This window comes from Candoia aspera, chromosome 4 (genome assembly GCF_035149785.1).
Source record: "Candoia aspera isolate rCanAsp1 chromosome 4, rCanAsp1.hap2, whole genome shotgun sequence".
NCBI lineage: Eukaryota > Metazoa > Chordata > Lepidosauria > Squamata > Boidae > Candoia > Candoia aspera.
The window spans coordinates 118,298,872-118,325,792 of record NC_086156.1 but is presented as its reverse complement, the minus strand read 5'-3'; the positions used below and the strand labels follow the sequence as shown (position 1 = coordinate 118,325,792).

The 26,921-nt window shown below is 57.7% G+C and overlaps 2 protein-coding genes across 3 annotated transcripts in view; one reads left to right on the top strand and one right to left on the bottom strand.

Moving 5' to 3' along the window:
* Nucleotides 1-26,921, bottom strand: part of MPDU1 (mannose-P-dolichol utilization defect 1) — a 64,109-nt gene that overhangs the window by 31,810 nt on the left and 5,378 nt on the right. The window lies entirely within an intron of this gene.
* Nucleotides 2,827-20,879, top strand: FXR2 (FMR1 autosomal homolog 2). Its single transcript, XM_063301730.1, has 17 exons — nt 2,827-3,181; nt 8,982-9,034; nt 11,752-11,845; nt 11,948-12,019; nt 12,648-12,796; nt 13,127-13,220; nt 13,907-14,023; nt 14,350-14,520; nt 15,092-15,170; nt 17,619-17,728; nt 18,187-18,273; nt 18,479-18,689; nt 18,796-18,990; nt 19,237-19,437; nt 19,674-19,769; nt 19,891-19,997; nt 20,211-20,879. The coding sequence occupies exons 1-17, from the start codon at nt 3,131-3,133 to the stop codon at nt 20,316-20,318; spliced, it is 1,995 nt and encodes a 664-aa protein (XP_063157800.1). The 5' UTR covers nt 2,827-3,130; the 3' UTR covers nt 20,319-20,879.

Sequence of the window (26,921 nt, the reverse complement as noted above, 5' to 3'; positions counted from 1 at the left end):
AAATTTTGCCAAGACAACCGCAGGGACTTGTCCAGGCAGTCTCCAAGAATCGGACACGATTGAACAGATAACAAAAAAAAGGATAGAATAGCCCCACTCATAAAACTTAGAACAGGTTGTGCTCAAATTAAACCAAACCAACCCAACTCAAAATGTTTTCAGTGTACTACTAATAAAAAGAATTAATCCTCCATGATGGTGGAGTGGGGCAATAGTCCATGCTGTGCCACCTACCCCTGGAGCAAAAATTGCCCAGGTGGATTATTTTTTACAGAATGCAAAACATTTTAAAAACTGTGAGCAACGAAAGCAACCTGCGAGCATGTTTCTTCACAGCCCGCCGAGACAAAGAGCTACAGAACTGAGCCCGACACTTACGGCAATGACTTCATGCCATGCAGCTCATGAATAAGTAACAGCAAACATAAACTTTCCTTGCCACTGCTTGAGGCTTTTTCCTAACGTACCCGCGCAGTGAACTTTTTACATTTGGCAGCCAGCTTACAAAGCTCCACAAAGCAAAGCAAAATTGCCTGTTGCATTCAGCAGCTGGAAGACTCGACAGCATGGCAACCCGATTCGTAACTCGGTGCAGTTTTGCATTTGTCAACCTGCCTGAAAAAGAAAAAAGGGGAAATACAATACAGGGCTTTACATTACAGCCTCTGAACTGGAAGTCTCAGAGGAAAGGACCTGGGAACAGCAAGATCCTGCCCTATCAGGGGCAACGGCCTTTTATTTACGCTCACCGGAGCCACTGTCCAGAGCAGCTTTCATGCGCGCTGGCCCACCTGCAGACCCGCTCGGGCTCTCCAGTGGTGGGGGGAGCCTCCTGAAGCAAGTTAGGAATGCCCAGCAGGGGGAGCACCCTGCCACCGGCTCTACCCAACACCCTTTGCCAGGGCACCTAGGACGGAGGGCCACGAGCTACTATGGGCAAGCATTCCCAGCCCCGCTCCAAACAGGAGCATCTCCTCTTTCTGCCTTTCTTCCTTCGTTTCATTCCAGTGGGTGGCACAGAGGGGAGCCTTCTGTGCAATTGCCCAGGCTTAGAGCCCGTTCTGGCCGGCCCATACGGCTGCCGCCAAGGGTGAGGCTGCTGCCAGACGAAAGGGGGCACACGCTTGACTCTCCACCCCTTTCTTGCCTGCTGCAGCCAGACCACCTCGCCATCTTGGGACACCCTCGGGGCTAATGATGGGTCCCTCCCCTCCTAGGTCACATGGTCTTGCCATGCATACATCACGCCTTCACAGACCGAGGCTCCACTCGGCCCGGCACCACACCGGCCCTCGGTCACTTTTCAGCGCTTGATCTCTCTGGGATGCCATCTAGGGCCGCTTCACAGGTTCACCCACCCAGCCTAAGGATGCTGCTGTGATGCTCGTGCCAACCCCACAGCAACCCCAGTGCTGATCTAGGATCTAATCCAGTGTTTCTCAAACTTGGCGGCTCCCAGAGGTGTGGACTTCAGCTCCCAGAATTCCCCAGCTAGCCAGCCAAGTTTGAGAAACACTGAAACCACTGCTGATCCATGCCTTGCAACGGGCATGATAGAGTCCCTCCAGGGCCCTCTTAGCAACAGGTTTGCAGGGGGCAAGGAAAAGGTGCCCTTCTTTCTCAGGAGCCCCCTTGCCCAGTGCTTCTGCCCCATCCAATCACTGTTGGAATGGGTCAAACGCAAAAGCCAGCTCTAAAGCGGGGGGGGGGGCGGGCAGAGTGGGAGACAGCCCTCGAAGATGGGGCGGTTCCTTGGCTACCTTTACAGGCCCATCGCATCTGACGAAATTCTCACGGTCAGCCGGCCTTAATTTAGCGGCAGGTGATCAATTTTAGGAAGGCACGTTCCCCTGAGTGCAGCTCGGCAAGGAAGGAGTACCTCCCCGCGAGTTGCTTCTCCGAATTCCCAGAGGTTGGCCGCCCCGGGATCGCATGGTGGTCTCCCGTCCAAGGCCTAAACCGGCGAGCCCAGCCGCAGGGATTTCGCAAGGGAAGAAAGGCCGGGCGGAGGGGCGTCTGCCCATCCGTCCTGGGCCGCCCAGGGGGTCCTTTCGGCTCTGCCGGGCCAGGGCCAGGGCCAGCGGGGGCCCCGCCTCCGCCCTGGCGCTGCAAGCGGGCCCCAAGATGGACCGCGGCGGGCGACCATGTGCTCGCGAACGGGCTCTCCCGCGTCCCGCCCCTCTCCGAGCTCCACCCAATCGCCGCACGGGGAGAACCTGCGCCCGCGCTCGGATTCGCTAACCTCCGCCCACTTCTTCAGGGCAGGAGGAATTTAAAAAAACGACAAGCCAATGGCGGAGCGAGGCCGTCGCAAGGGGCGTGTGTTTACCTGAGGAGGAGGAGGGGCGGCCTGTCCGTCCCGTGATTGGATGCGAGGGAGGAGAGCCGATTCCTAATTGGTCACCAGGGATGGAATTTGGGGGAGCCCAGTCGGGGGCGTTGATCAACGCTCGAGAAGGCTTCTGCGCCTGCGCCGTGGGAAGGAACCCTGCTTGTGATTGGCGTCGGGAGAAACCCCGCCTTTTCTTTTCCATTGGCCGCGGGGGGAGGAGTGTGAAGGGAAACGAGACCTCGGTTCGGGAGGGAGGGGGCGTGCCCAGCGCCGGCCCCCGCCCCGCGGCTCGAGTCCTGGGCGCTCGCGCCGCCGGCGATTGGCCGGGCCACGGGATCCCGCGGCGCGGGCGGCCCCGCGCATTGGCGCGTCCGGCGGGGGGCGTGCCTCGGCGCGGGTGGGGGAGGAGCGGCCGGCGGCGCAGGCGCAGCACGCACGCACGCACGGAGCGCGAGAGGCACGCACGGGGAGGGGGCGCGCTCTGTGAGGGGAGGTCTCTCCCTCGCTGGCTGGCTGGCTGGCTCTCTCCCTCGCTCGCTCGCTCGCTGGCCGCCCTGCCCGCTCTCGCTCGGCGCCGGCCGCGGCGGCTGCGGGGATCGGACGACGCGCGGAGGAGGCGGAGAGCGCCGGGGCGAGCCGAGTGGGCCGGGCCGCGCCAGGCCGCGGCTGGGGCCGGTCACAGTGGCAGAGCCGGAGGAGGCCGGGCCCCGCCCCGCCCCCATCCCCCCGGCGGCGGCGCCCCCGCAACCCCCGCGGGGCTCCTCGCCCCTGGCGGCGGCCGCCGTCCCCGCGGGGCCCATGGAGGGCCTGCCCGTGGAAGTGCGGGGCTCCAACGGGGCCTTCTACAAGGTGAGGGGAGGAGGGGTTGCCATGGCGACCGGGAGGGCGGGGCCCCGTCGCCAGGGAGCGCCGGGCGGGGGGCGTGGCGGGCCCGCGGGAGGCCGGGGGCCGCGGGGGGCCGCCCGGCGGCGGAGCGGGCCGGGCTGCCTGGCGGCGGGCCGCTGCCCCGCCGCGCGGGCTCCCCTCGGCTGCCCGCCCGCGGCGGCCCCGGAGGCCCAGGCCGCGGGGGGCTCGCGCGGGCTTGGGCCGCGCTCGTCTCCGGGCGCCTCTGGGTGCGGGGAGCCGCTCGGGGCCGCTTGCCCCTTTCTGGAAAGGGGCGCCTTGAGCGCATCTGTCGCCGGCGGCCCCTTCGGTGGGTGTTCATTGGGTAATGCAGTGCGGCTGCCGGGCCTTGAAACCCTATCTGTCGGTGCTGTGAGCGGCAAGGGCAGATGCTCCTTCGGACCGCGGCCGGCCGCACTCAGGTGGGGAGGCACCCCTCTCTGTCTGGGGGGAACCCTGCAGCTCGGCTCCTTCGGGCATGGGCTCCCACCTGAGGCGCCCTCCTGCCGCTCAGGAGCAAGCCCTGCTGGTGTCATTACAGGGCAAGGGTGGTGTAACGGGGCAGGGAAGGCAGGAGGGGGTCTCCAGATGGCTGGCCGGACAGAATTTCCCATTCTCTGTGGTTTGAGCAACCAGGACACAAGAAACATCTCCCCCCCCCCCTTTGACAGGTAACCTGTCTTAATTTTAAAAAATGGGAGCAAGATTGTGTATGAACCCCCAGTTTTGAACCTGGAAACCAACTCCAGTATACACAAGCCCCTTCTGCAGTTCTTGCCCCTAAGTGCCAATAAGGGATCCTGCTAGGTGGAGAATAAGTGACATTTCCTTCACTGCCAAACAAAATGTCAGTCTCTCTGGGATGTCTCTGCCAGTTTCCTAGGCCTGAGGGTTTTCAGTTTCCTGAAGATCACAGATTTTCTATCAATACTGAAGTGGGCCGAAGGCAGCTCTTAACTATAGCAGTTACTCAGTTGAGAAACACAAGTTTCTGTTTCTCTAACTTTGGGCTGGGAACAAGCTGTGTGACAGCACTGAAAAAGTCCAATATGTTGGACAGCTCCAGATTGTGGCTGTTAGTTTTAAACAGGAGTTTTCCCTCTTCAACAGGAAGAAGGCTGCTAGTCTTTTTCTAGAAATGGAAGAGTGGCAGAGTTGCTGAATTTAACACTGTCTACTCTTTATTAAGGATGCCCAGTTGTGCAGCACTGCGATTAGACATTCAGGAATGATATTGGGGGGGGTGTATACGTATATTTGAATGAACAGAAAGAAAACAGGTACCTAGAATGTGCAGTGTAAAACTTTTCTTAGTCTGTGTAGAAGAGAAATACGTTTCTTTAGTACAGTTCCTGGTTCCACATTGGAGAATTCAGTAACCTAACCTAGGTTTAAAAAAAAAAAAGTAGTGGGATTGTGTGTTTTGCTAATTTTAGACATCCCACCTCAGGATGGAGTCATGCCAGCCAGGATTTGACATGGAGATGGTCACAAATCAAAAGCAGAAATCTTTGAGGCCTAATCCTTGGCTCTCAGAGCAGAGCAAGTTATTTTCAGCTTGTTTGTATGCGCTGTGCTATGGCATCTTTATCAAGTAAGTTATTTTTAAAGTCATAAGTTTGCCATATCACAATATTTTTTACCAGCAATCAGGCACTCATCACATGTCCTCAAAAGACTCTCAGTTTGAGCAGTTGGGATTGGGGAAAAAATATACTTAAGAAGCCATTTGTATCTCAGTGGAGTCAGAAGATCTCAGCTTCAATGCTATGTTATCTATATGTAGTGCAGTGGTTTATTCTGGATGGAATAAGCCATTGTGCAGTATTCAAACAACATGGCAGCCTAAAATCTACAGATACGTGGTTGGCAGCTGTGCCTAACGTAACACTTTTTTCATATGCTTTTGTGGTATTGTGTGGTCTGAATACGATCTTCTCTACCTGTCTGGTCCACACACTGCACTAAGGCTTGATGTGGGTTGTTTGCTGTTCTAGGATACTGCCAAAACTGAAATTAGCAATTGTGACTTGAAAACTGTGTCTTAGCGCACTAAATGGAGCTAGCCACAGAGGGTTCTGTGCTGCCAAATCCTCTTTGTTTCTGTTAGTTTGTAGGCCTCCCCTTTCAGGTACCTTTAGGACACACTTGTCTTAGCTGTCTGTTGCTCTTGATAATGTGTGCTCCACAGGGACTGATAAGAAAGCCGATGAGCTGAAAGTAGGAATGTTCGTCATCAAACGGATGTTCTGTGGAGTAATGTTGGCCTTGTGAACTAGTTCTTTGACAGCGGCATCCTTTCCCCTCCCTCCCCACCACCAACACATGTGGCCATTTTATAGGGGAGTTTGCTGACTGACTCCCAGGCTGATAGATTCCGTTCCTTGCCCACGTGTGCTTCGGCTTTGGGCCCTGGCCTCAAAGGGATCGCCCACAGGGCTACTTGCCTGGTTTGTTGTGCATTTCTTTGAGATGGAATCCTCCCAAGCTGCCTTAGGTGAGATGTTGTGCCTTCCAGGGCTGACAAGTTAAGCTAAGCCCTCCTGCCAGATAATGCGTGAGCCCAGCCATTCGGTTTGTGGCTTAGCGGTATGTGTGAATGTAGTCATTGCCAGCGTTTCATTTACAAAAAAAGGGGAGGAATTTGTACAGTCGGGAAATTTGCCTTGTCAGTTGTAACTGGGAGAGGCCCAAGCAGCCCTCTGCTAGAACGTCAGGGCCTTAGCTCCTGTAGCAGGTTCTTTCCTCGACTGCTGCGTCTGTCCTCCCAGGAGAGGGGCTGTAATGCTGCCTGACGCCCCGGACGAAGATGACTGGGCTGGTGTTCCTTGCACGCTTGTAGAGTCTTGGTAGGAAGCCACTATATGCTGGAAAATGCCCCTTGCCTTTGGTGGCAGATTGCGGTCTTCTGAGAGTTGAACTTCTTTATCCCAGCTAGAAAAGGCAGTTGACCCCCCCGCCCGGGCTGAGGGACACTGGAAGGTGCAGTCCAACCATTTGGAAGGCATCAGCTTTGGAAAGGCTGCCCAAGACTAATTTTGGCTGCCAGTAATGACAGCTCTTGTGTTATATCAGAAAAGTCCCACTGCTTAATTGGGCAATTGCTGTGAAGGTACTTAGTTTGAAATATTTTGTCCTGTCTGGATCAGGAAATGTTTTGCAACCTGTAGGTGTTGATGCTCAAGGAATATTCTTGCGCTTCAAACCAAGTTTTGCATGAAAGCCCTAGAGGGTACTGGAGGCGTGGCTTGCCTCGAAAACAGGAAGAAACTTTTAATACTTAGAGATGCAGCCCCAAGGAATGACCACTTGTAGTTTCATATTGCAAGTGAAGTTGAAACCTAAAGAAGAGATTCCCTGAAACTCTAATGTGGTGTCACAAGCACAGCAAAGAACACACACAGCAGTTTTATTTTAGACTGGCAGCATGACCCGGGGGGCAGGTAAACCAGTCCAGAGGTGAAGAACACAGGAGATAAAAATATTCCTGTGTGCTGGCCTTACTGAATGCAAGGGGAGGTGTTTAATTGGTCTACCCTAAATGAATGATGAATGAGATGATCTTTGCTGTCCAAGAGGTGTCAATAGTCCCAGGCACAGCAGAGCTTTGAAGGGGATATGGGGGCTAGTTGTGCAGGCTAAAGGAGCGTGTACACCCCAAAGCAGGCAGAGATCCAGTCTTGGGTTCTGCTTCTGTTGCACAACCACGGGGCCTAGATAGAGACGCATGTCTGCCCGCCCACAACTGTCAATATGCAGTTAACCTGTGAGGCAAAATTGGGTCCCCTGGAGGTCCAAGCCGAGCCACGAGGAGCATGCTAGGAGATGCTTGCTTCATGGCTGTGTCCAGATTTGCTGAGGGTGCAGTTTCAGGGAAGTAAGAGCACAAGAGACAGCTCGGGCCTGCTGTTGAGGAAAGGCATTTCTTTTGCGCAACTTGGGAAGAACCCCCATACCCATGTAGCCAGGGAAACCATGCCCTAGGGACAAACCCTCTCCTAGCCAGCATTGCCACCCAGGAAATGGCTTCTTCCTCATTCCTCTAGCTTCTGTTAGCTGGTGTGGTGACATTCCTGTCCATAGAGCTCATGCAGTTTTAGGCCAGCTTCTGGTGCAAGGAAGGTGGTATATCTGCCCCCTTGCAGTTGGGCAGCTGGCAGAGAAGGCACCCCCCACCCCCGGAGCACCTGTTCACTCTGTCACCCTTTGGACATGCAGGGTGTTTTGCTCTCAGCACAGTCCAAGCTCAGAACATGGTTTGCCCCTCCCTCCCTCCCTCCCTCCCTTTCTCTTTCCCTTGAAGATAAACCTGTGGTTGCTTTTCTTCACACTCTTCCCACCCAGCTTTGATAGTAACTGGAGTCCATCTGACAGGGGCAATGGGGGAAGAAGGGGATCTGGTGTACTGCCCTTTCTGGAAGCTGTTTGCAAAGAATAGCAATTCTTTGGAATTAGGGAAACATGAATCCAGGTATTGTCCCTTCCTGGAATACAGTATCAGATTAAATTCCTTCCCTGTATATGTTGCCCATCCCAAAGTGTAATGTTTCTTCAAAGATGAGTGAATTATTTTAGTCATACTTTGCGGTAAGGGTTTGTTCTCAGGCCTCTTATTTTTTTCTAACCGTTCTCAAAAGTTTTGAGGGTGAGGGGTGAATCTCACACTGCTGGTTGCATTTGCTGCAAAGGTAGATTGTGTAAGCTGGGCAATCAAGGAGTTGACTCTCCTTGTCCTGAAACTGCCTCAGACTGTTAGGATAAGGAAAGGTGGGATAGAAGTGTTCCCAGTAAATAGATCAAGACGTCAAGCCCAAGCTCTGGTGGGGGTGTCCTTGGGAGTGCGATTTCCCCATAGCCACATTCACATACTGCTCTTTTCTCTTCTTTTTGGAAGAAGACTGGAGTTTGGGCTATCTGGTCAGAATGCTCATTTCAGAATTAATACCTGTAACAAGATAAGTGTGAGCGGGAACATGAGCCAAACTCACCCTGTCTTTGAAACCTCCAAGAATTGCTGCTTAGAATTCCCACAGAGCCTTCTTGAGAGGCTTGTCAACCACATATATGAAGCTGAACTGGGGGAGGATGGGAACACCCAAACAGCCCCCCATACCTTTGTATGCCTGGCAAACTTTGAGCATCCAGCAGGTTATGCAAGGGCCTGACTGGCATTTGTAGGCAAGTCCAGCTGAACACTTTGAAGCCCCCACTGTTGGGAGCCTCAAAAAGGCAAGGATCCTGAATACAGGGAGCTTTGTGCAGGTGGAGACCCTCAAAAAGCTCTTTCAGCTCTTCCCCCTCAGCTTGCCAGGACCTCTAAAGCAGCCAGGGTCTGGGAGTGAGTAGAACCTCCGTGCACCATCTGTGTCCCCACCCTAGCTGAGCTCTGTTTGGGTGCAGATTTTGCTGAGCCAATCAAGCAGATAATGCAACGTGGTTTACACGCCTAATTTCATCCGAATGTGTAAAAGTTATATACTATTTGTCTTTTGCTACTCTAGAGAATAATTTCTACAAATCATGGCTGCCCTTCCTGTTGCTGTGAGTCACATACACCAGTGACTGTAGCACTTGTTTTACGCCCAGTCTTGATTTCCACGGGTTGCTTTAAGTTGATTCCAAGATGCCTTGAGTTCCTTTGGCCCAGTTTGGGGATCCCATTGCTCACTGGTGGTCTCTGCACTTTGCCTAAATCTGGCAGAGAGCTTAGATGGGTCGTAGCTGTGGTGGTAACACAGAATCTTCTTGTCTTTTTCTTCTGCTACAGGGTTTTGTTAAAGATGTACACGAAGATTCGGTCACAATATCCTTCGAGAACAAGTGAGTGCCTAACCATCCAACATTGCCCCTTGTCTCAGAAGCTGGAAAAGAGCTGGCAGGTGCAGCCCCCTCTCTGTGTAGCAGAGAGCGTTGGGTGCAGTGAATGGGAGCTCTTTCGGAGCCAGCTCAGAGTACCAGGTATCCCTGTGCTCTTAAAGCCAGCTACATGTGAGCTGCTGCAACAGCTATAAGTGCAGAATTCACCTGTGCTGACTGCAGGGAGCGGCCTCTGATCAGGGGTGACATGGCGCTCCCAGAACAGATGCTGTACCTAAAATGTGATACTGACTCCTGGGGGTTTTCACAGAACGTGCTAAACGTGGGATTTAGTCATTGGAGTCACTGTGTGATGGAAGTCCGGCCATGGTCTTAGCAAGTTCTGTAAGCCCACTCATTGTCATACCGTGATTACTTGCTTCGGTGCTACATCTTAGGTGAACACGATGTTTTTATCAACCCAGGCTGAGAGTTCAGCAGGCCCTCTGCTTTCATCTTCCAAATGCTGGCCATGTCCTCTGAGTATATTGAGAGAACCTGGCCAGCCTCTTCAGGGAGATGAATTCAGAAGGAGGGAACAGGACCAGGGTTGTTGGCAGGGTTCTTATGGAAAACTTCGCCTCTTGGAGACGGTGTGCTTGTTGAGAAGATGCCTGGCTTTAGGCAGCCTCTCAGCCTCACTCCTTTATCTTATTTTTATTTTTTAATTTTACGTTACAATTTCTATACTGCTTCAGTGCAATGGGTATTCAAATGGTATACAAGTAACGCACAATGTAAGCACCATGCAATATATAATAATACAGCAATCAACACTGAGCAGAACATCGTCTTAAACCAGACAAATTCCTGGCGCCGTATCACACTGAGACCCAAATCAGTCTGCAGAAGCCTTTCGGGAAAGCCTTGTCTGGAAGTAAGGGCTACTCTCACCTTAGGGGAGAAGCCATTCCAGAAGAAGAGACCCCCTCCTGCCCCCATTGCGTCTTCCTCAGCCTACTTCGGGGGGGGGGGGGGTTAAAATACCATTTTGCATGCTGTTTTATTGGAACAATTTTATCTGTTTAAATGCAACATTTCTGCCAAAACATCTGAGGTGGTTTATAGTTTTAAAGTATTCAGTCTGGACACAGCTACTGGATTGCTTCAGGACGAGTGACAGTCGCTGCGGGCATGGATGGCCCAGGCTCCTCGGCCTAGTCCTCTCTGTGTGAACAGGTGGCTGGTGGGGAACTTTCCGTCCTCCCGGCTCCTTTATTTTAAGTGAGGAGAGAATGATCTTTCCAACCCTGCTCAAATAGTTCAGTGTAATCCCTCCGTTATTGGGCGGGCAGGGGTGGGAGTGGTCAGGAGGACAGGTTGCCAGGAGCCTGTCTAGAAGCTGTGTCATGGCAGTCAGTTTTCTTCCCTCTCCCAATGGAGGAATGACACAGCATGGAGCAGGTTGTGTTGCAGAGCATCACACCCTGGGTCCCTAGGAGGAACAGGCCCTGCTATGCCTTGTGGACGTTTCTCTCAAAGCAGATTCTTCTGGATTTGTGAAAAGGAGGATTGATTGACCGTGTGTGTGTTTGTGTGTGTATGTGTGTGTGTGTGTGAGAGAGAGAGAGAGAGAGTGTTTTGAGGTATGGTAAGAATGAGAGTGCTCCAAATTCTTGGCCCAGCAGCAGTCAGTTGAGTAAGGGCGCCGCTGAAAACAAGCGGCTTTGTCCTTTGCTTTCCCCTAGTGGGGGGGGGGTCTGCCTGCTCTCCCGCCCCTGCTCCCAAAGCTTGGGGGTCTCGGCCTGAGGCTGCCTTTGCCCCTTCTCCCTGCAAGGAGCAGGTGCTGTCTTTGCTGGAACAGCCACTTCCTGGCAGCCGGAGTCTGTGGCTCGGTCAGCCAGCTCGAACTAGCTTCCTGCCAGCTGCGGTCTGCCTGCCCGCCCTCCTTTCTCCACAGGGGCATGACAGTGCTGGCTAATTCACAGCAGTGGTGAGGCAGCCTTGCAGCACCACGGCCAGTTCCCGGGGTTGTGCTCTCACCGGAGGGCCGGAAGCACCATCCCACTGTCCTCGGGGCGGGGCGGGGCAGGGGGGGAGAGAAGGCCGGCTGTGAATGCCCGGGGTCCCTCCCAGCATCGACCTGTGTCCTTCGGCCAGTCCTCCCTGCGGTGGATCTGGTCGGGGTGGGCGGCCTCCGTTTCCCCACGGTTCTCCCTGTTGGCTGCCTCAGAAGCAGCTTTCAGACTCCTGAATCTATCCCAAGAGTTTGGGTTTTGAGCCCTGCTTAAATAAACCTACACAGGAAATTGTTACTTTTCCCTCTGGATGCTTTGGGGAGGAAGGGAGGTTAAGCGTTACCTTCTTTACAATCTCTGCCCCAAGCTGGCAAACAGTTTACCTCTGAAAAGGGAGGCAGGGCTGCCGCTGTCTTTGGCTAATCTGTAGCGACAGGTCTTAGAGCTGGATGAACTGTGTGTCTTAAGTCATTTTCTTTCTGCCATGTTACACACCTTTAGATGGTATTTCCCTCTCTCTGTGGAACCGCTAAGAGGAGCCAGGGCCAGCTGTGGAAGAGCTGGCTCTTGCAGCTTGGGTTGGGCCCTGCAGAGCGCGCCCTCTCCTTTCTCCCTTGGCTGTTGATCCTCCACAACCCTTGCCCTCTTTTCTCAAGCTTTTGAGGCCCTCCCCTCAGTCCGAGCTCTTGCTGACACCCAGCTTAATGCTCTGCCTTTTTCTAGCTGGCAGCCGGAACGGCAGATCCCCTTTGGCGATGTGCGGCTGCCCCCGCCCACAGAGTACAGCAAAGAGATCTCAGAAGGCGACGAGGTGGAGGTGAGCACCGGCCAGCAAGGAACTCCATCTCTGGGTGGGAGGGAGAGCAAGGCCCTGCTGGAGCGAAAGGGTTGGCTAGCTCAAACTCTCCTGCGTTTCTAGGTTTATTCCCGAGCTAACGAGCACGAACCCTGCGGCTGGTGGCTGGCCAGAGTCCGTATGATGAAAGGAGATGTAAGTCGTGGGACAGCACTTTCTCTTTAGTCCAGCTGTGTCTCTGAAGATGGCAGGGGCAAACCACTATAATAATAATAATAATAATAAAAATTATTAAACTTGTATGCTGCCTGACTGAATGACTGGGTGGCTCACAACAATCAAACACAGATGTTACAATAAAATCAACTTCTAGGAAAACTGCTTGATCACTTCCATGTAATTAGTATTAGAAGATGGTGGCATCCAGCTGACCTCGCATGGTCTTAGAAGCTAAGTCGGGCTGGAACTGGGAGACCCTGAGGACTCACAAAGAAGACTGTGGCCCTCCCTGTAGTTGCCAGGACAGCGTCTGCAAATCCAGAAGGGATTAAAGTTCCCTGTTTCAAGAGAGGGTTTGGGGTTGGAGGCAGTGAAATGAACAGCAAAATGGGCAGTTTCAGGAAATCTCCCACGTCTCTGTGAAAGAATTTGCCTTTTTTTCTCTCTCTCTCTCTCCACGTGCAATGTGTAGACAGATCTCACATCCGGTTTGTTTTATATCGTCTCTAGATTTTCTCCGGCTTTTTACTGATGCATAACTGTCTTTTCTGTTCCCGCTTTTGCAGCTCTCAGAGATTCTTTCTGACCTTGCCCTCTCTTGCAGTTTTACGTCATAGAATATGCTGCTTGCGATGCCATCTACAACGAAATTGTCACCTTGGAGCGATTGCGGCCTGTCAACCCCAGCAAAGTGGCCACCAAGTGCAGCTTTTTCAAATTCACGATCGCGGTACCAGAGGATCTCAAGGAGGCGTGAGTGTCAGCGGGAATTGCAGCTCTGTCTGCCGGAGAATTGCAAATCGTCTGCCGAATGCAGGCAACTCACGCTTTGTATCCATCAGCTCAAACCTTGGGGCTCGGCTGCTTACAAAATGCACCCAGCTGGTGACCCTTTCTCAGGAGAAGATGGGAGAGCTGTTTAGGAGGGTGGGAAGCAGAAGTGGCGAGGAGGAGGGCGCACCTGGGGGGCTGAGGCTGGTGGCACTTCCCTCCCAGGCCGGCCCCTGGGCTTTAGGAGCTGCTGCTGCTTCCAGCATTCTGGCTTTCCAAACGGTCTTAACGCCTTCCGTTTCCTCCCCACAGCTGTTCAAATGAAAATGTGCACAAAGAATTCAAGAAGGCAGTGGGTGCAAACTGTATCTTCCTCAGTACCACTAGCAGCGAACTCATCATCCTTGTAAGGAGCCACCGGTTGGAGGGGCTGTGTGTGCGTGTGTCCCCTCTCTGGGCATGCTGGGGCATCAGTCCCCAGCACAGTCCGGCTGAAGGGGGGCGCCTCGCTGTTCCCCTGAGAGATGCAAGGGGTGTTGGCAAAGCACGGCTCTTGGCTCCCCTCTAGTGGCCACATTTTGCAGCGCTCTTAAGTGCAGGGCTCAGCTGCTAAAATCCCCTACTCGCTCTTGCTCTCTTTGTGAATGACCGTCAGGGTCCCCGTATATTTTACTCTGATTATGAGGAATTTCCTGTCCTGCCCTGCGAACGTCCTGGACAGCTTCCAGCAGCTGCATATTTGCTTCAGCTAGGCAACTCTGCTAAATACGTTGAACATAAAATAAACTTAGTTGGATTCAAGAGCAGTGCTCTCCTGAACTCAGCTGATACTTCTATGTGGATAATCCAGATGGCTACCCGTAACCTTTTCGATCTGTGGTGTCACATAAAGAGCCAGAGTGACACAGGAGCGCTTGAGGGGAGCTTCTCTTTTGGCCGGATCGGGGTTTCGTCTCTCTGGGTTGTGGGGAGCCATTTTCCTCCTTGTGGGCTGAGACCCGGGTGGGAGCCGGCACGATTCTGCTTTCTCGTGCTCCTCCCGTCTGCTGGTCAAGGGGCGCTTTGCTGAGGCTGCTTTCGCCCTCTCCTCAGTCCACAAACGAGTCCACCATCAAGAGGGCGTCTCTGCTGGGGGACATGCATCTGCGCAGCATCCGAACGAAGCTCATGCTGATGTCCCGGAATGAGGAGGCCAACAAACACTTGGAGGTCAGAGCGCCCCGGGGGGGCAGGAGAGGGAGAAGGGAGGGGCAGAGCAGCTGGGTCCCTGGGCTGTGTCAGAGGGCTCCGGCCCGAAGCGGTGCTCCGGCTCTCTTGGGAGCGCCTGTGTCACAGACCCCGCGTTCTGCCCTGTGGCCAGCTAAGGGAGCCCCCCCCCCCGACCTTCTGACTCAGCTCGCAGCTGACTCTCCTGCTTCTGAGCCGCCGGAGGAGGGTGGGAGGGGAGGTGGTGGCCTCTCAAGACGGGTGGGGTCAGACTGTTTGGCGGGCTCCCCTCGGTTTCCCACCAGACGCCGCCTCCTCTCTGCCTTTAGACGAGCAAGCAGCTGGCCTCGGCCTTCCAGGAGGAGTTCACGGTGCGGGAGGACCTGATGGGCCTGGCGATCGGCACCCACGGCGCCAACATCCAGCAGGCCCGCAAAGTGCTGGGGGTCACTGCCATTGAGCTGGATGAAGAGACTTGCACCTTCCGCATTTATGGGGAGGTAAGGGATCCGCCCCGGCACACGAGCGAGGAGAATCGGGTGGTGCGGCAGGCAGGGCACCTGGCACCCTTTCCCACGGAGCAGGCAGGGCACTCTCTCTGTCCCGCTTGTAGCTGGAGATCAGAGCCAGGAAACCTGGGCTGGTGGGTGGATCCTGGAAGGGCCACCTTAGGGTGAGTTGGGTGACCAGAGTTAATCTGCACAGCTGAAGTTTGATAGCAAGTTCAGTGTTAACGGTTTTCCTTTTTTAAAACTGGTGATATTTCGAGCATTAAGTAAAATAGGGACAAGAGGGAAAATGAGCTGCAGGCCGCTCTGCTTCAGAATGCGGCCTCAGGAAGGACCAGGGGAAGAGCAGGCGGATGGAGGCCTGCTCCTTTGGGCCCGCTCCTTGTTCAGCAGGGGTGGGGGGGAAGAGCCGGACTGCCCAGAGGGAGAACCTCTCTAGCCTGACCAGCGTCTTGCAGTAACATGAGGGTGCCAAGTCTGTGCAGAACGCGTCAGCGGCCACAGCTCTTGGCATCGTAAGAGTGAGCCGCATGGTCTTCCGTTCTGCCCTTCTGCTCCATAGACCCCGGAAGCCTGCAAGCAGGCCAGGAGCTTCTTGGAATTCTCAGAGGATTCGGTCCAGGTCCCCCGGAATCTGGTTGGTGAGTAAAGCGAGTTCCCGCCTCCATGCCATACTGCTGGGTCCCCCTGTCCCCTGCTGCCTCCCTTTCTTTCCCCAAATATATTTGCTTTACTCTTGGAGGCTTGTTTTGCTTCCAGTCCCACTGCAGAGGGGCTGCTAGGGGCACTGGCTGACCCTTTGGGCTTTCTTAATGGGTGGTTGGGCTCTCAGGAAGACCTGCACGACGTCCCGCCCCCCTCAGTCCGCGTCGCCCCTTCCGTTTGACTGCCACCCTTGGCTGCAGGCTGCAGGAGGCCCCAAGGCTGCCTGCTCTTTCCTGTGGTCTGCGGGTGGCTTCTCGCTTTCTGCCTCCATCATTCATTGATGTTTACTGATAAACCTGAATCTTCCAGGCCAACACGGTTCTGGAGCCTTTGCATAGTATGGTGCAAATTGGTCTTACTCTGAGCTGATGCCCTTGGAGAATACGAAGTGACCCAAACCATCTTCCTTTGGGCTGTTTCGATCATGCTCAGAGATGTTTCCTCATTTTGGGCTGAACGTACCTGGAGGGAGATGATGAACCGGAGCAGAGGGCAAAGCCGTCCTTCGTTGGGCGATGGGGCAGATCCGGAGCACGCGCACCGGGCGGAAGTAGAGGATCAGCTGCAGTATAAGCGCCAATGCTAAAGAAGACCTGCGATGCGGTTAAATTAGGCCACCGCCCCGAAGTGCTGGGAACTCGCTACGAGTATTCAGTAGCTATTTCTAACAGCTGTTTCTACTCAGAATGCCCTAAAGCAGGGGGTTTGGAATAAGGGACTGAAATGCCCACCATGTGGATATCGGTGAAACGCCATTTTAACAACTATGCAGTATGTCACATTTCTAGAGATTGAAAATTAGGGTTAATTCAAAAAAAATAACTTCATGGAAGCAGAGACTTTTGTGAAGAAATTTCTAGAGGTGTAATGCTCAAAACTGCCATCCGTTCCTACGGCGTGGCGGTGTGCCATAGTGGTTCTCAAGGGCAGAAGCCGTATTACACATCAATTTTGTACTGGAAGAGCCCTTGGTTTTGGTAGCTGCTTTTGTGGTTTGGAAACAAAAAGAAGGAAAGATGAATGGCTCCTGGGCACTGGCTGTGATAACAGCCAAACAGATGTTGCAAGGTTGTGTTGGAAGGAGAACCGAAGCGGCCTGGAGGACTCCCCTCTCTGGTTGGAGCAAGCCTTTTACCCACAGGGGCCCTCGGGAGCCGCCCGTTGCTGTATCGCTCCCTTATTTGTTACTTCCGCACCTGCCGGCTCCCAAGGCTGCAAGCAATTTTCGACATTTTGAAGTCATCCCAATAAAACACTTCATCAAACAAATACGCCACAACGTACAACATGGCACCCGACAACCTTTAAGTATAGCTCACGTAAGACAAAAATGACAGGCCAGCTTTGCCATGAAATCAAGGTAAAATGTAACCCTGCCCAGTCAACAGCCAGCCTAATTAGTTGTTTCCCAAAACTGTTTTGATGCCTATTGAAAGCCACGAGGAAGATGCCAGGCAGCCCTTCAGGCGTGAACTATTCCCCGGAGCCGGGGCCAGCCCAGTGACTAGGACTCTCAAGAAGAGCCCCAATGCTGGCTGGGGAATTCTGGGAGTTGAAGTCCACACATCTTAAACTTGCCAAGGGTGAGAAACCCCGCTCTAGAAGGATACGCAGGTTGGGCAGAATTTGGAGCAGAGAGTTCCTGAAGTTCTTCAGGGCCAGGCCAGCACTCTGAATTTATTTCATTGTGTTTATGAGCCACTTCAGTCAGCTGAGCCATGATCAGTCCAGGCAGGCTGGGACAGAAAGGCCTCTGCAGCCATGGGCATATTTCTGGTGTTCCCCAGTGTGGGGCCACTACTGAGAAGGCCCACCCCAAAACTCCTCATTGCAACCGGGGGGCACTCGGCAGGCCCTCTCTGGGTATTCAGAGGCGGCATCTGGGTTCAGCTTCAGCAAGATGGTTCCTGATAAATTGGACTTGGAGGCCTCTTGGTAACCAGTGCAGCAGCTGCAGCCCTAATGTTGCACTGCAATGCAGGGTCTCCCCCCACACAAGCCCATCTGCTGCATTTTGTTCAGTTGGTGGCTTCTGAGCCAGCTGAACAGAGGCAGCCCAACATAGAGCGTAGTCCAGCAGCCCGGCCCTTGGGACGAAGGCAGGAATCCCTCTTGCCGAGGTCTGCTGGTCTGGGTGTTCGCGACTGGGCTGCACAGAGCAGCTTGCAAGCGTACGTCTCTGAGCCGAGCTGAACTTCTGGGGATGTTGTGGAAGTGTCTCTGCAGCGGCGCGTCCTCGCCTTCCTCGGTGACTTCCCAGCCTGCATCTGGGGATCGCGGTGCAGCCCTGCTTAGCTTCCAAGCCCAGACGAGGTGGCTGGGCACTGCCACTGACCACACACGCATCCTGAGACTCTTCCATAGCAGCCCTCCTTTCTCCGCAGGAAAGGTGATAGGCAAGAACGGGAAGGTCATCCAGGAGATCGTGGACAAATCCGGCGTGGTCCGAGTGCGGGTGGAAGGAGACAACGACAAGAAGAATCCCCGGGAGGAGGTGCGTTGGGCCGATAGCCTGAGGCCAGGCAGCCTGCCTCCCTTGCCCCCATTTCTGAACGGTGCCGCTTTTGCCCTTTCTGTGGGTGCGTCCCCCGGGCCTCCATCGTCCACCTTGGCTGCCCACCTGCTGCCTCCTCGCTCGGCCAGCTTAGGACGAGGACAGGAGCCACGGGGCCCTTGTTCCTTTCCGGATGACATGTTATTTTAACCCGGGGCAGCGGCTTTTGTTTTGGCTGCAAGGATGCGCAGCTGCTCTGGTGGCTGCTGAACCCTGTTGCCCCCTCAGCTCCTTCCCTGTGTCCTAAAACTGCGCTGCCTCACTTTGGCCGGGTGGGTTGCCTTGGCTCCTGCCCCGCCCCCCGAGGGACCCCTGGAGGCCTGCTGTGTGGCTGGTCCTTGCTGCCATCCTCCTCCTCTCCTTCCCTCCCTCCCTCCCTCCCTCCCCTCCCTCTGCAGGGGATGGTCCCTTTCATCTTTGTGGGGACGCGAGAGAACATCAGCAACGCCCAAGCGCTGCTGGAGTACCACCTCTCCTACCTCCAGGTAAGGCCTGCTGGGCCCTCCCAGAGTGTACAGAAACACCGCGTGCCCCGGTCTCCGGGCAGGGCATTTCTCCGGGGCTGCCCTGCGTTCAAGGGCCAGTGAAGTGCCCGGGTGCCTTTTCTGTCCATGGGGCAGGAGGACTGTCTCCCCCAGAGCTCCTGGCAGCAGGCCTTCCTCCGCCCCTTTCCGTCACCACCCCCCGCAGGAGGTGGAGCAGCTGCGCCTGGAAAGGCTGCAGATTGACGAGCAGCTGCGGCAGATCGGCCTGGGCTTCCGTCCGCTCTCCAGCCGCGCGGAGAAGGAGCGGGGCGGCTACACCACGGATGAGAGCAGCTCCTCCTTACATGGCACCAGGACCTACGGCGGCAGCTACGGCGGGCGTGGCCGTGGGCGCAGGGGACCCAACTCCGGTTACGGTGAGTCGGGGTGGCGTTCTGCTCTCTTGGCGCGCCGGGGGCCCCTTCTGAAGGCCGCGGGGAGCCAGGCTCCAGGACCACCGCCTCTCTCCTGCGTTCGCCCTAGCTACCAACTCCGACGCGTCCAACGCCTCCGAGACAGAGGCAGAGAAGAGGGACGACTGCGAGTGCCCGCCCCCCAGCGACCGTGACCCTCGCCTGGAGGACGGCCGGCGAAGGCCCGGGGCGGGACGTGGCCGGGGCCCTGCTCCGGCGCCCCGTGGCAGCAGCAGCAAGTACAACGCCTCCTCCATTAGCTCAGGTACAGGCTGCCGGCCGCCTGTGGGCCCCCCTGCGGCAGATGGGGCCAGGAGTCGAGGGAGGGCCCTTGCGCATGCAGGGGGGGGATCCCCCTCGGCCTGCCTAACGCCAGCCGGCCTCCGTCAGCCCCACAGCCAGAGGACCCGTGTGTGCAAACCTGCTCCTCCCTGGGAGGCAGGCAGCCCCCCGCCTGCCCCCCCCCCCCCAGCTGGCTGGCTGGCTGACTGGAGGCCTCTTCCCTCTGCAGTGCTGAGGGACCCGGACAGCAACCCCTACAGCCTGCTGGAGAACACCGAGACCGACCAGACTATGGACACGGATGCCAGCGAGTCTCAGCCCCTCAGCAACCGCCGGCGCCGCTCACGCCGGCGCCGCACCGACGAAGACACCACCATGATGGACGGGGCCCTGGAGTCTGACAGCACCTCCGTCAACGAGAATGGCGTGGGTGAGCGGAGGGCCTCCGCCCCCCCCTCGGCCTTGGCCCTTGAGGAGAGCAGGCCAGCCGGGAGTCCGGGGGCCAGTCTCTGGGGTGTGGCTCTTTCTCGGGTCCCGCCAAGCCCCGCGCAGCTTCTTGCAGCCCCTCGGTTTCCGGGCGATGCTCCTCTTCTTCCGTGGGCCGGGTGGGAAGGACACGGGGACCGTTCCATCGCTCAGAGCGTCGCCCGCCTCTCTTTCTACCAGAGGAGGAATCAAAGCCGCAAAGACGCAACCGAAGCAGACGCCGCCGTAACCGTGGCAACCGCGTGGACAGCTCTATCAGTCGGGACCGCCAGCCGGGTAAGAACCGCCGGCATCGATCACTTGGGACAGCCAGGTGCCCTGCAGAAAGCGTGCCTTCCGAGAGGAATCCGCCGTGGTTCCCCTGACAGCCGGCACGCTCTCCTCTCCTCTCCCACAGTCACCGTAGCTGATTACATATCCCGGGCCGAGTCTCAGAGCCGCCAGGGGCCCCCCCGCAAGGAAAGCCAGGAGAAGGCAGCCGAGGGCAACCTGCCTAGGCAGAAGGTGCGCGGGACGGGGGGTGGCTGCGGGGCCGTCCGGAGAGGGTCTTGGCAGGGGCCATCGGGGGGGTTCCAGGCCAAAACGGCATCACTCCTCGGAGGAGCCGAGCCGGAGCAGACGCGAGGGGGTGGAGGGGGCCCTCCCCTTCTGGGCGGCTGCAGCCGCCGCCTCTGGATTTGGGGGTGGCACGTTGGCCCCATTCTGTTGCACTTCCAGGGCGAGGCAAACAGCAAGATGGTCAACGGCCCTGCAGAGAACGGGGAGCACAGCGCTGCCGCCGCCGGCGAAGAAGAGGTGGCTGCCATGGTCAATGGGGTGTCCTAAGTGCCCTCCGGCGCCGCCGGCCGAGCCCTCCTCTCCGTGAACGATCCCTACTTTCACCTGCTTGCAACATCTTAAGAGAAACGAAATAAACACCACACCAATCTTGTTTAAGAACAAAACCATTATTTAAAAAGAACAAATCACCCACTCCCAAGGTAATTATCTAGTGCTCGTTAAAAGCTTGCCAACGATGGGAAACACTGTTTACCACCGCTCTTGACACATCCTGGTTAAGCTTCAGTGATGGCAGCCGGACAGGGCGGTTCAGATCCCTCTTCGTTTTTCCTGCCCTCTCGTTTGTCCAGGGGGGCTCTGATGCTACCCGAGCTCATTATCCCCCTCCCGAGAGGTGCCGACAGGAGTGGGGGACATACTGTGACTTTCACGCATCTGTTTTTGGTGACTTAAAAAAGTTTTTTGTTTTGAAACAAATGTGAGGGGAAAAAAATAACCGGCTATTCTATTCAAACTGGGGAGAGGAGAGGGGAGAGCAACCTGTGCCTTCTGATAATGCAAACACACACGCAGACACACACACACACACACACACACACACACACACACACAAAAGCGGAGTGCTTTTTACCCCCCCTTCTTCTTCGACTAACTAAAATCGGAGGCAAGGGTTCAGCCACACCTGGGAGAGCGAACCCACCCCGCACGCGTGCAGTGGGTCCAGGGGCTGCCTGGGCCAGGCCCTTGCCCCCCCCCCCCGCGGGTCGAAGCTTAGGAGGGGGGAGGCAGCCCTGCTGGGCTAGGGAGGAAAGGGGGGCCCCCAGCGTGGCTTTTGGCCCCCACAAACATGTCTCTTTTCCCTTCTCTTTTCCTTTTATTCAAACACTGTGGAAGACAACAGGAGGATGGTGGGCTTGGGACAAGCTGACGCAGCAGCCTCGCTCCTGGCCTGGCTGCCTTGAGTTTGTGTGTTTGTGCGTGGGGAAAGGGGGGATTTGATCTGTGACGGTTGAGACTATTTATTTTTCACTGTACAGTATTTAAAGAGAATAAAAAACCCAACTCTTGAAAAAAAAAAAAAAAAGAACAAGTCCCCAATTGTTTTCTGTCCTGCCTGCTGTGTCTGTCTGGTCAGGGTAGGGGAGGTGGGCAGGTTCCGCCTGGTAGGTAGGGCTGGGGGGGCCTGTTACATGGCAGGCAGGGAAAGCATTTGCCTCCTGCTGCACCCCCACCCCAGGCCACGTACCCTGTCCATGCGCAGAGGGGGCCCTGAGCCTCCAGCCTCTCCAGTTAAAGCGGCAGCCCAGTCGCTGGCTGACTCTGGGTCTGGAACGGGCTGGTCAAGGCCCAGACTGAGCCAGAGTGGGGGGGGAGGCGTGATTAGGCAGTCAGAAATTAAGTCTGCAGGGGCATTATGGCCTCGAGAAAGGCAGATGGGGATGTGATCTCGCCGCCTTTGTCCCTCTGGAGGGGTTTAAGTTACAGCAAAGGAGCTCACTTCAAACTAGGAGCTGTTGGGGTGGGGATCCCTTTGCCGGATGTTAAAATAGGCTTGGAGGAGTTGCTTGAGCGGGGGTTGGACTGCATGGCCTCGAGGGCCCCCACCCATCCCAGAAGGGGTGCGAGCTTTGTATCATTCCCACACGGGTGGTCAGCTTGGGAGTCTGTCTTCAGCTGCTGGGCTGCCCTCCTCTATTCCACTTTGCCCTGGCTGCACCTCTGGGGGCTGGAAGAGGCCACCTGTGGAGGGCAGAGGGAACGGCCTTGAAGGACAGGAGGAGGAGCAACAGAGTCCTTTCAAGGAAGCTAATTTGAGTAAACGTTTTGGGCCCCTCCCTAGTTCAGAGGAAGATAAAGCGGGGGGGGGGCACATTCAGACATGCAAGATTCTGCCATTGCTCGAATCTTGGGACCGTCATTCCAGAAGCAGGCGCTGCTACAGAAAAGGTGCGCTTCCAGGGTCCAGACGGGTGGCATTGTCCAATCAAAGGAACCTGGCCTGTGCCAGCCATGCCAGGTTGGCTCAGTCGGGCAAACACTCAACTGTGAGTTGTTTCGGATAAGCAAGCAGTAACTGTCCTCAGACATAGAAATCTGGCCTGTCTCAGGTGACCCACGTTCAGAGTGGGGGATGCTTTTGCACCCAACCCTCTTCACAAGGGGCAGAAGGTGGACATTTCCCATGACATCTCTTGATTTGGGGTGTTTGCATGAAAGACAATCTGTTGCACCAGGTACGGCGCATTCTAACGTGAAAAGTTTGCCCGCTGCTTTAGCTGTGGAGGACCAGCAGGCCAGCCGTCTGGTGCGAGAGTCTGACTGGCAGCTAGAGAGGGAGAAGGGAGCCAGCAGCTTTGGGGGCTGACAAACTGAGTCGGGGGTGCCTTTCCTTGAAAGCCACCTTCCCTGGCAATCCTGCAGCCTCCACGTAGACCTTGGTGGGCAATTGGAGCCCAGCACCTGCCCAGAAATCCAGCCCCACCTTGAGCTGCTTCAGCCCTTCCCCTCCTGCCTAGAGCAATGTTCGGGGCTCCAGCTGACTCTGATGTGGAGGATCACAACCTTCCTTTTTCTGACTGGCTCCATGCTGGAAAGGCACTCTGTGCATGCTTGGTGGCCACCTGGATTTGAAAACTGCCATTTGAGGCCCTGCTCCTGTGCCCTCCGACAATCTCCCAGCCTGGAGCCTGGCTGGCTGGTCTTAAGTTCTGGCTCCTGTTGAAGTCTGACCTGGCACGGCCAAGGGCATCGGGAACCCTCTCAGCCTGTTCAGAAGGAAAGCCCGGCTGTCAGGTTTTTAAATAACCGAAACTGGGTTGCAAAGCTTCCAGGAGAAAAGTTTGGTCCTGCGGTAATCCCACAGAAAGTGAGCCCAGCCCTGTTTGAATTCCGCAGGCACCGTGTGTGTGCGTGTACGTGCCTGCATGGGGGTAGGCCTGCATGGGGGTAGGTGTAGGTGTGTGTGCAGGGCTGTGTTCATTTTGGGGGGAGCTCCTGGGGTGGCCTCTGAATCTGTCAAGCAGGACCTCAAAGGATTATCTGGCCTGGGGAAAGAGTTAATCTTTGCCTGCAGCAAAGATTAACAAAGACTGATGATGACCTAATAAATGGGTAATCCTATTTATTTGAATTTTAAGAGAACCAGAACTGCTTTCCCCTGGCTAGACTGGCCCCCTTTCCCCCATATTTCCCTACTCCATGCCTGCTGGGGATTTGGGGAGAGGTTTGCCCAAGTTGCAATTGAGCGGAGCCGGCTCTGGGCAAAATCCTTCCCTTTTGTCTTGTGGAATGACCAGCTCTTCCCTAGGCCTGAGGGCCCTGCCTCCCCCACCCCCGCTTGCTCTGGGGGCCAAGGAAGGGGAGGAAGCCGGCCCAGGAGCCAACTTTTGCCTGCCCCCAAGGCCTCCCCTGCTACCCAGGGACTGGCTTCTCAAAGCCCCCTGCCCCCGGACCGGAGGCCAAAGCAGGAGGCAGGGCGGGTGCCAAAGCCTTCTGACAAAGGAACTGCAAGGGGCCCCCTCTCTGGCCCCCAAGGCCCTTTCAGGGGCCCCCCAGCACCGGGGGGGGGCCTGGCTGCTGAGCCACTGCAAGGGCCTTCCTGCCCCGCTGGGCCGAGGAAGGGCTGCTCACGTGCATACCCTCTCCGCCCCCCACCCCCCCCTCTGAACAGCAACAAGCAGGCGCCTCGCGCTCTGCTCCGCAGTGTGCCCAGGGGAAGGCTTGCCACGCTTCTCCTCGGCAGGCAGAAAGGGCGGCCTGCAGCAAGAGCAGCCAAGGGGCTGGGTCAGGTCGGGGGCGCGGGGGAGGCGAGGGTCCGCCCTCCGCCGCCGCGTGACCGGGGCTGAGGAGCCGGGGAGGCCGGCGGGGGTCCGATGCCGGCTCCGGGGCCCTGGCGGTCCTTGCAGCAGGGGCCCGATCGAAAGGAGAAGGGCTACGGCATCACCGCTTGGGCACCCGCAGGCGCCGCTCCCAGTCGCCGCAGCTCTCCAGCCTCATTTCCTCCAGATGGGCTTCACTACAGGTCCCATCATCCTGCATGCAGCAGGCCACGGGGCCTAAAGGCTATCAGGCCGGAGACGGCCGGGGGCTGATCTAAGCGGCCGGACCATGACCGGCCTTGAGGCTATCGTGGGGCCTCCGGAGGCCTCGCGGCACCTTGGGCCCGGGGCAGCTGCCCGCGGCGGAGCGAACGGGGTCCGGCCAGGGAGGCGCCGCGGGCCTCTCCCTCTCCTTCGGGAGTCCGGCCGCCGCGGACCTGCGGCTGCGGGCGCCTCTCGGGGACCCGGAGCGGGCAGGGCAGGGGAAGGGCCCGGCGGCCGGCGGGGAAGAGATGCGGGCGGGCTCCGCGGGGGACCCTCTCGGAGTTGCGCGCTCGGTCACCATCGCGGGCGGCGGACTGAGAAGCCGCCCCGCCCGGCCCCTCTTGCTCCCCCCGACCCACGGCCGGGCGGTGCACGCGCTCGGGAGCCACGCCAGCGCTCTGCTTGTGCTCAGAGGCCAAGCGCTTTCCCCAAATCTGGAGCGGCCGGGTCGGGAGGAGGGCAGGGTCCAGGCAGGAGCCGGGCCGCGGGCCGCGGCGGGCCCGCGCTGCCGTCGATCGCAAAGCCTGGGGCCGCTGGGGTCGCCGGCCAGGTCCGTCAGCGCCGCGCCCTCGGGCGCCCTTTCCAGGCCGGGATGGAGCGCGGGCGAGCTCGCGGGCGGCAGAAGGGAGGGCGAGGTAATGGGGCGGGGCGGGCAGGGCGCTCGGAGGCGGGGTCTGGCGCCCTATATCCCAGGGCCGCACCGGCCGCACGTGCTGCGTTGCTGCCGGCTACTGCAGCGGCGGGGCCTCTCGAGGCACTCTAGTCGGCGTCCGGCGGGCGGGGTAATGTTCGCGGGCTTTTGCTCCATGGAGGCACCCACGAGGGACGGGGCGGCGGCCCCGGCCGGGCCAGCCCCGCCGCCGCCGCCCTCGCCCTCGGAAGAGCGGCTGGAGAAGGTGAAGCGCCCGATGAACGCCTTCATGGTGTGGTCGAGCGCGCAGCGGCGGCAGATGGCGCAGCAGCACCCCAAGATGCACAACTCCGAGATCTCGAAGCGGCTGGGCGCCGCCTGGAAGCGCCTGGACGACGCTGAGAAGCGCCCCTTCATCGACGAGGCCAAGCGGCTGCGGGCGCGCCACCTGCAGGAATACCCGGACTACAAGTACCGGCCGCGGCGGAAGGGCCGGGGCGCGCGCGAGCGAGGCGGGGTCCCTGCGTTCCTACCGGCACACGCGGCGCTCCCCGGCTGGGCGGCCGGCTACGGCAGCGCTCCCGACGCGCTCCGGGGGACGGGCGGCGCTCTAGAAGTGGGCCCGGGCGGCGGCGGCTGCTACGCGATTGGGGCGGGGGCGGCGGCGCCCTGCAGGTGAGGCTCGGCGCCTTCGACGGCGCGGCGTTGGAGGCGCGGGAGGGGGAACAGTCGGTCTCCGGTTCGCTGCAAGCTCTGCTGCTCGGCGGAGGCCTTTACCCGCAGGGTTTTCCGAGGCAGGCTGCCTAGAGCAGCCGCCCCCCGCACGTCTTGTACCGTGAACTGGCCGGCGCCTTCCCACCGAACAAGCGTGCACAGCCGACTGCGTGTGGAACTCGATTCCGCTTGCAGGACGGCCGGCCTCGGCCAGGGGAGCGTGGGGGCCCGAGCGGGCTTAACGCGCAGCTGAGACCCCCCGCCCTGTGGGGCGACCGCGTGGGGCCAAAGGTCCGGAGGCCGCCCGGGGCTGCTGTCTGGCTCGCCGGCCCCTTAAGGAGGCGCTGGCCCCGGGATGGTTCTCCGGCCCGGCCACCCCGGATACCGTTTCCTCCGGGAGAGCCCCGGCATCTTGGCCGGATGTCCCGCTTCTGCTTTGTTTTCGTGGCACTGCAAGCCGGGTGCGCACCCAGCCCGGCAGGCACACACGGGCCGAGCCCAGGGGCGGCTTGGCTGCGGGGGAAGAAGGGCTGGGTGCCGCCGGCTCCCCCGAGCTCGCGCCGAGGGCAGGCCGCCCCTTTGGGCTGCAGGCGGGCCGGCGAGGCTCTCGGCTGCCTTGGCGGCGGCTCCCGGCAACGGGCGGGCAGGCCGGAACAGGTCTGGGGGCGCTCGCCAGAACTGGAAGAGCAGGCTGCCGGAGGAATGCGGCTCTGGCCCGCCCATGGCCCGGGGGAGGGGGGGAGCAGCTCTTTCGGCAGGTGCAGGGCTGGGCAGGTGATGATCCGAGCCGCCAGCCCTCTGCACCCCCCCCCCCGCGTCCCACAGCCGGCCAAGCCCCCTCCCTCCCCAGGGCAGCCGGGGCTCTGGCCTCCCTTGGCATGCTTGCCCTGCTGTGAAGGGTCACAGGCTCCTTGCCTTGCCAGGTTCAGGCCCAGAGGAAGAGCAACTAGCGAGGGAGGCTTCTCACTGCTGGAGGGCAAAGTGGGCTCCCATGTTCTTGCACCCCACAAGGTGGTTGCCTTGCTCCCTGAGGGCAAGGGGTCAGGCCACCCCCCACAAAATTTTGAAATTAGGCCTGGCCAGACTCAGAAAGAGCAGGGGGGTTAACCTGCAGCCTGCCTGGAATTAGTCCTTGGTGCATTGCAAGGCCACCCATTTTCTTGCCTCACAAAGACCGTGAGCCCCCTAAAATGCTATCCCCCCGCCCTGAATGGAAATAAC

Bases quoted from the DNA above. Each gene is read 5' to 3' on its own strand.
- FXR2 (XM_063301730.1), top strand. From the start codon at position 3,131: ATGGAGGGCCTGCCCGTGGAAGTGCGGGGCTCCAACGGGGCCTTCTAC. The intron at 3,182-8,981 runs GTGAGGGGAGGA...CTTCTGCTACAG, and splicing joins CCAACGGGGCCTTCTACAAG to GGTTTTGTTAAAGATGTACA. The intron at 9,035-11,751 runs GTGAGTGCCTAA...GCCTTTTTCTAG, and splicing joins ACAATATCCTTCGAGAACAA to CTGGCAGCCGGAACGGCAGA.